At 36.6% G+C, this 7,798-nt stretch overlaps 1 protein-coding gene across 3 annotated transcripts; it reads right to left on the bottom strand.

Moving 5' to 3' along the window:
• Positions 1-1,224: 1,224 nt before the first annotated feature.
• On the bottom strand, positions 1,225-7,798 carry LOC104890969 (cysteine synthase). 3 transcript variants are annotated; one of them, XM_010676593.4, is made up of 11 exons: positions 7,763-7,798; positions 7,116-7,170; positions 6,804-6,913; positions 6,618-6,675; positions 6,221-6,484; positions 5,984-6,121; positions 4,002-4,053; positions 3,532-3,611; positions 2,626-2,685; positions 2,448-2,528; positions 1,225-1,744 (listed from the first exon to the last, which is right to left on the bottom strand). In XM_010676593.4, exons 2-11 carry the CDS (start codon positions 7,152-7,154, stop codon positions 1,613-1,615), a joined length of 1,014 nt encoding a protein of 337 aa, XP_010674895.2. In that variant the 5' UTR covers positions 7,155-7,170; positions 7,763-7,798; the 3' UTR covers positions 1,225-1,612. The 3 variants fall into 3 exon arrangements, with proteins under 3 accessions (XP_010674895.2, XP_019104565.2, XP_048499188.1); XM_019249020.3 differs by lacking the exon at positions 7,763-7,798 and having other exon boundaries at positions 6,804-6,948; positions 7,049-7,169; XM_048643231.2 differs by lacking the exons at positions 7,116-7,170; positions 7,763-7,798 and having other exon boundaries at positions 6,618-6,667.

Raw genomic sequence — 7,798 nt, 5'->3', positions numbered from 1 at the left:
GTAAGGGGATTTTGAGTGAAATCCTGTATTGAGAAAAGCTTTGAGTAAAGCAAGAGAAAGGGAAGAACCTTGAGTGAGTTTCATTGTAAGTGTGAGAAGCTCTAAGTGAAGCAAGAGAAAGAGAAAGAGAAAGTAACTTCGAGTGAAGTTTGAGAGGAACGACAGTTGTGGGAACTGTCGTTGGGAACTTGAGTTTAGTAACTTAAGTTGTGGCTCGAGAGAAAAGTAATAGGATTGTAAACAGAGTTGTTTTGACCTATTATAGTGGAAAGTTTGAGTTAAAATCCCTTGTGGTCGAGGTTGTTTCTTCCTATTGGGCCTAAAATCTCTTTTGTATTTCTCTTGTTCCTTTCGTTGTTTTATAATTCCGCAAAAATAACGTATATTTGTCACACTATATTTCACCCCCCCTCTTATAGTATTCCCTTAGAAGTCAACATCGTGGTCCGGCGTGAACTTGGCATAAAAGCAAGCTTCATAATATTATGGAAGCTTGCATCATATTGCATAATATGATTGTTGAAGATGAACGACATACATATTCAATAAACTTTCCCGATGCTGATTTTTCACAACCAATTGATCGTGATGATACCCGACAAGGACATACTGAGGATTTTGAATCGTATCTGGCAAGAGATGTAACAATTCGAGACAGAGAAAAGCATCATCAACTCAAGGCAGATCTAGTGGAGCACATTTGGACGCATTTTGGAAATAAGACAATATGTAGTACTTTTTTTTAATGTAATCTCGTTTTTCGTTTTTATGTATTAATTATGTTGTATCTTAATTATATTTTTGTTATTTTAAATTTTTTTAAAATTAGTTATTTAAAATTTGGAATAAAAGTTATTTATTTCTACAATTTATTATTTTTACAAGTTAATAACAAATTATGATTGTAAATGTATATTGAAAATTGTTGATATGCTGATGACATGTGGGACCTACAAAAACAAGTAGTTGTAGTTTTCCAATGGGAGAGATTGTAGCTTGGGAATGTTGTAGTTTGGAAATATTATGTGGCATACAAAGCTACAATTACTTGTAGCTTGCCATTGTGGGTGCTCTTATTACATACTCCCTCTGTTTCATTTTAATTGTTACACTTATACTTTTCACACATGCCAATGCAAAACTTTGATGATATATATCTCTAATTTTGTATTTGTAAAAATTATAAAAAGTACATTATTAATAAAATACATACTAAGACGAATCTAACAAAATCCCACATGACTATGTTTTTATTCACGTATAAATCACAAAGGAGGGTCAAAGTACAATTTGTGAATAGTGTAAAATGTCAAATTGTAACAATTAAAATGAAACGGAGGGAGTACTTCATGTCTTCACATAATCAAATAACAAGAAGCTCTACTTTCGATAATGTCGTTACAATTTCCGTTCTATTGCTTGGTAATGTGGTTGGCTTAGGCCTGACCTGAGCTAACCTATTAGATGATTCCCTAGGCCAAGTATAGCCTAACCCCCTCTACCAAGTACCAACTACCAAGAGCCACTCGCTCTTGCCGTTGCCTGGGATCGAACTCGGAACCTCTTTTACCTGATATGGAGGTTGACAGTTGACACCATTTCAATAATGTCGTTAAAGATTGGACGAGGCAGGTGATATCATTTCGTACACTTTATTCTCGTAAGTCAAGCTCTCCACTTCGCGCCTCTCAGACTCGAACAATTCGGTAGATAAATAACGCTCCCCAAAGCTGGGAAGAAGTACCTGCACAACAAATATATGAAGTATTATGTTTCATGCTGTATTCTCTGATTGGGAAAAAGAACGACATATTATGGCACTGTTATAAACCAAACTAAAGTAGCCTTTGTGGCTTTAGTGCTTCCTGTAGAGCTCAAAGAAATATATATATCATGAAGAGTTTTATGTTGCTTGGGATAACACTATTATTATCAAACAGCGGTTTTACTTGAATTTATCTTTTCAGAACTTATCTTACTCTCTCCAATAAGGAGTCTTAATTTTTTCTTGAACATAAGTTGAGTATTAGGGACCGCAAGTCAATTCACTAGCTCTGTAACCAGCCAAAAAGAAGAAAATAAAGAGTAAAAATGACAGCGAAATTGAAGAATATGCATCTCGTTTTTAATTTGCTTTTAGATGGCATGCAAACAAGCAAGGATGATGATAACAAGCCTTACATGGCTTGTTGGCAAGTGATGTTCTTTATGACCTTGAGGCCTAAGGGTCATAAGATCAAACCTAGCCAATGGCTCTTTGGGGTTGGGAATTTCCTTATCCGTTCCCGACTCAAGGAGGCCGACTTGCTAAACTACATTGGGTTAAACTATGCAATCTTTCTCCTTACCATAGTAAAAAAAAATATATATATATACATAAGCATGATGCTTGAGATTTGCAACATTAGTAATATATTTTATGTCAACTAGAAGAGTTTCCCACTTACAACAATCAATTTTCCAGTATATTCAGGCTTCCTTGCTAATTTTATAGCAGCGGCAACAGCAGCTCCTGATGATATCCCAACCTAACAGATATCCGAGTTTGACATATGATGCATCAAAACCCCATCAGTAAGATGGGAGAATTAATTAAAGGGCATTAATAAAGGAAGTTGATCTTACCAGCAAACCTTCTTTCAATGCAAGAAGCTTTGTAGTTTCAATGGCTTCATTGCTTGAGATCTAAAGCATCAAAATACAAGTGTCACACTCACACACTTACACAAGCTATTTGCTCATCTTTGTTTGATAGTTTTAGGGCCAGAATAACACATTGGAATTGGAAAAATGAGTTGGGACTGAGTAATAATGAATTAATGATCAAGAAGTGCATACTCAATGCTTATACGGTGCTGTAGTGCACCAAGAGCACACTCTGCATGGTGCGACCTTCAGTTGGTCGATGAACCCTTTTTTTTTTTTTAAGATAATCGATTATAACTTTGATGAACAACCAAACTAATGTCTTTTCAATAAAATCAACCACCTTCAATACAAATTCTAACTTCCTTATAAGAAAATAGAAAGAGTAATTAGCAACAAGTTTTACCAAATTAGATTGTTAAAAAATTATATGTTTATTACTTGTCGTTTCAGGTTTTCTTAAGGACAGGTATTATGTGTCCAGGCATCTGACTCAGCAACTTTGTGAATAATTATCCGTCATTTACTGTTGAAGTGTCCATACCATGTTAGCTTGTCTCAAATCCGACAAGGTACTGGATGTGAAATGAAGAATCCGAGTAACATCTGCGAGAAGTGCTCTTAGGGGACAGGGACAATTATGTTTTTTTGAAATTGATTATGGGCGAAAAGAAGGGTAAAAAGCAAATTTAAGGCAGCTCAATTCAATTGTTTTTTCTGTTTAGCATCTTCCACAAATAAGTAAACATTGAATGTTTTTCAGTTTTTCTTTAGAAAAGAGTTACCCAGATTCCAATGTGTGGTTCACTGGTTTGAGTTCGGAAAGGCATAATGGTTCAAGAATTTCATTCAGAAAGATATAGACAGCAAGCTTCTGAACCTTACCTTTACAACTTCCTCAAGTATGTCAAAGTCCAATAAAGGAGGGATGACACCAGCACCAATTCCTTGGATTTTGTGCTTTCCTATGGCATGTGAAGCATCAGCTCTACTTTAGCAAACAAATTGCACAGGTGATTCCCGTATCCTCCAAATTTAATTTTAAATACAGAAGCAAAGTAGATATATAAGGTGGATATTAACAATTTCATATGGGACATATTTAAGGTGGTCTCCAAACATTTGAGAATATTAAGTCCAATAGATTGCAGAATAGCAACTGGGGAAGGCTGGGAATAGTAGTTTCTCGTGTGGCAGGTTTTTATATGCACATAAAAACAATGCCGTAGCATAGACTGCAGGATGATACATAGCAAACTGATACTATACAATCATCAAGTAGAAACGTAGCCCAAACACCCAGCTGTGACTGAAAACATTTTAACAGAACTACAGTATACCAAATATAGACTCACCCGGCTTTTCTCCATTCAAGACTGCACTTTCAGTTGGCTCTACACCATAGACCTAATAGTAAACCAACAAAGTTAAGCAGATAAAAAGATGCAGCTCATACTCAAAATTTCCTTTACAAAAAACTTCCAATATTTGAACACAAAAAAAAAGAGCAACAATTTTTCCGAGGAATAAACTTAAATTAGACATCAATTTGTTGAGAAAGTTGATCCTCTTGTTTAAGCAAACTAACTCTTTAAGGACTACTTGGATCAATGACAGATTCAACGCGTGACCAAAGATTCTATATCTTCTTAGAAAAAAGGGGTAAGTATAAAGGTGGTTTATTAACTATTAATTGTCAGGCTTAGCATTCCACATTACATAAGCACAAGCGGTTCTTATTCCAGTCTGCATTCTACATGCAGAATTTTCCACTTCAACAAAAATAAGACAAGAAAATTAGGATACATCTGTTGATATATATGCCGCAACCTAGCAAACAATGCCCTACCTAGAAAATGAACTTCTTAGGATTTTGAGGGGTTCAGAGTACAACATACATAACGACTAGGTTTTATCCTACAGGAAATGAGAACCTGAGGTTGGGTTCAAGCACTTATAATGGTGTGGGGTAAAAAAAAGAATTTTGCATTGGTCAAGGAATGTCAGTAAGAAAAATTGGCAGAATAGGGACTGGACTGCATGTCCGTGCAACATCGCAAGTCTATGCGCTGGCTTGCAAAGGGAAGTATACTGGAAGTAGGTTGACAGGGCTGCACGTCCATGAGGTGTTCTTCACATCTCTGCAGTTACTGTTCCGCTGCGGTTTTGCGGCTTGCTTGCTTGCTATGATTGTTACTATGATGGTTCAAAAGTCTAGATTCTTATTTCCTATATAAATGTCATTAGTCAAGGAAATTGTCCTTATGTTGGTTGGACCTATGTTACTCAAACATGGATTAAGTGTCTAGTCAAATACGGGTGTCCAAGTATCCGACTCGGCTATTTTGTAGAAAAAATCAAGTACTTAGTTTAAAATGAAGTGTCGTGTCGGACACGACACGTGATTTTTGAGGTAAATGAAGGTGTCAGAGTAACATAGGGTTGGACCATTTGTTCTAGAGGCTAGAATTATTTCATACTTAGCACAAGGATAGGATCCCATTTATTCCCATCCTCTATTTAAAAAGAGCAGGGCAGTGACTTAAGGAACCACGCCAAAGGGTGAGATCATTTTATGTACACATGCAAGTGGAGGAGTGTGGGTACAGGTAAGGAGATTCTAGAGAGACTGAGAGAGGTTTTATGACGGTTATGTCTCGAGAGAATATGTAAGCTTGTGAAGCGTTTCCAATGAGGTATGGACTTAGGAAGCTAGGCAGGCCTCTGATCCAATTGGAGAAGGGCATTGCTCATCTTTTCTTTCACTCAAGTATGGTGCAAAATTGAATGAGAAAAGTTTCAGGAAAATCCAATGTAAATTTAGTGTTACGAATGTATGATTAAAAGAAATTTTGAGATTCAGCGCATAAATATTGATACAGCCTACATATTCCTATATTTGCTTTACACTTGCATTATTCTTTCTATGGTTCTGTTGGCATTTGGCAGCCTAACCCCTCTTGTTCAAGAGCGGGGGGGGGGGGGGGGGTAATAAGAAAATAGTTTCGTATCAACAAAAGTTCAATGTCCCTAGTTCATACCAGACACACCATAACCAGCAAGGCAATTTGCAAAAATCACAGCTGAATCCAACAGCCGGCAGGGTATGCAGAGGTTAAAGCATAACCAGCCTAGCCTAAAGAACTCGTCCCACCTCCCCGCCCCGGCCCCTACAAAATCTCAAATAAGACTGTCTTACAATAATCTATGGTAAGACATGGCTCCTTTTTGCCTTAAATATTGTAAGGCGGTCTTACACAAGACTTACTACCCGCCCCCTCCGGCCCCAAACGAAACAATCGAATGCTTGAACAAGACCAATAAGCAAAAAAAAAACCTTGATAGCAGAATTTTTCTCTTTAAGGAATCTTCCTGTCCCAGTAATGGTACCAGCAGTCCCAATGCCAGAGACAAAAGCATCCACTTGGCCTTCTGTGGCTCTCCAGATCTCTGGCCCGGTTGTTTCAAAATGAATCTGCAAGCATAAAAGCCAGGAAAACAGCAATCAGAAAACCCACTTCAACTGAGGAGTGTGAGTTTGTGACTGATGTTTCTGGTCCAAACACCAACATACCTGTGGATTCGCAGGATTTTCGAATTGATTAATCAAATACCCATTTGGTGTATTTTCCAGTATTTCTCTGGCTTTGACAAAGAAATCAGGAAAGGTTTTTGTTGGACCCATGAGGTGCAATTCTGCTCCCAAAGCTAGAAGAATAATTCTTCTCTCAAGACTGACATATGAGGGCATGACGATGATTAGCTTATAGCCCTTAGCAGCAGCAATAAACGCCAGTCCGATGCCAGTATTACCACTTGTCATTTCTATGAGAACAGTCTTTAGGCATCCAAGAAAAATATTTCAATTTAGCAACAAGATGTAGTAATTTGAACTAAAGCCCTAGAATGTGTCTGTCTCTTTCACTTGACAGAGTACACGAAGAAAACTAACAAGGTATATGAAGACACACCTTCCGAGGGAAAATCAAGCCCTTCTCTTCAGCATCTTTGATCATACTAACTGCAATCCTGAATTCAAACCAAGTCCAATCAAGTCTTTGTTTTTGCTTTTGGTTAGAAGTAAATAGATGAATATACCAGTTGACTTCATATGGATTCATGGTTATATAGACATCACAGACTATGGGGTATATCACCTGTCTTTGACACTGGAGTATGGTTCCATCATTTCGAGCTTGGCTGCAATGCGTGCTTGGCAACCCTCTATAACATGATTAAGATAAACCATAGGTGTATTACCCACCAGCTGCATATTGAAGAAAAAAGAAACACATAATATACCTGTATGATACACAACTTTTCTGTTATTGAAAGTTAGCCACAAGATACATTAACTTGTTTCAGGGTAAAATATACTACTATAAGATAAAATTTCCCTCACTTTTGCAAAAAGGGAGTGAGCACATGTATAATGATATATTCAACCAAGAATAATCAAGGCAACTTACTTCGGTCACATCTTTCGCAATGCTGCACTCCCCTTCCATTTACCTAAGCACAAAACTGCAAGAATTTTAACAACTGTAAACAAATTGAGCTTCGCACTTATATCAGAAGTCAGAACAACCATTAAGTACTTGTACAGATTGGTTTACACCTCTGCATCATTCTATATGGTATCATTTTACTCAGAAATGCTACTCACAGTGGAACTAGAGTAATTTAGAAGGCTACTCACAATGGGAAACTCTCAGTAATTTACATCAAATTACAAAGGGTATCTATAACTCCATACTATACAAGATTACAAGTAGTATAGGCAATTTCTTCAGATTTAATAGAATCCATTAATCAGTTAGTTAATATTTAGTACACTAAAACCCATTAAGTGTTTACTTGTATAAATAACATAAAAGTGTATTGACATGATTCAATATACTTTGGCAAGTTCTATAAACCTCTCTTTTGGTTACAATCGCTGCTTTATATAAATCAAAGGACTGAATCCAAGTCTCTATAACAATCAACTTACAGCAAGCATTTATCAGAAAGTAAATACCAAAATCCAGTACAAACAAGAAAAACTGAAACCCATAAAACAAAACACAAAAAATTGAATTAAAAAAAAACAATGAATTAGAGATAAGAAGAATACCAGATTTTAAAAAAAGAAAAGGAGAGTATGGAGGTG

Source organism: Beta vulgaris, chromosome 4 (genome assembly GCF_026745355.1).
Source record: "Beta vulgaris subsp. vulgaris cultivar EL10 chromosome 4, EL10.2, whole genome shotgun sequence".
Taxonomy (NCBI): domain Eukaryota; kingdom Viridiplantae; phylum Streptophyta; class Magnoliopsida; order Caryophyllales; family Amaranthaceae; genus Beta; species Beta vulgaris.
Note: the sequence above shows the minus strand (reverse complement) of the source record. Positions and strands in the feature narration are given on the sequence as shown.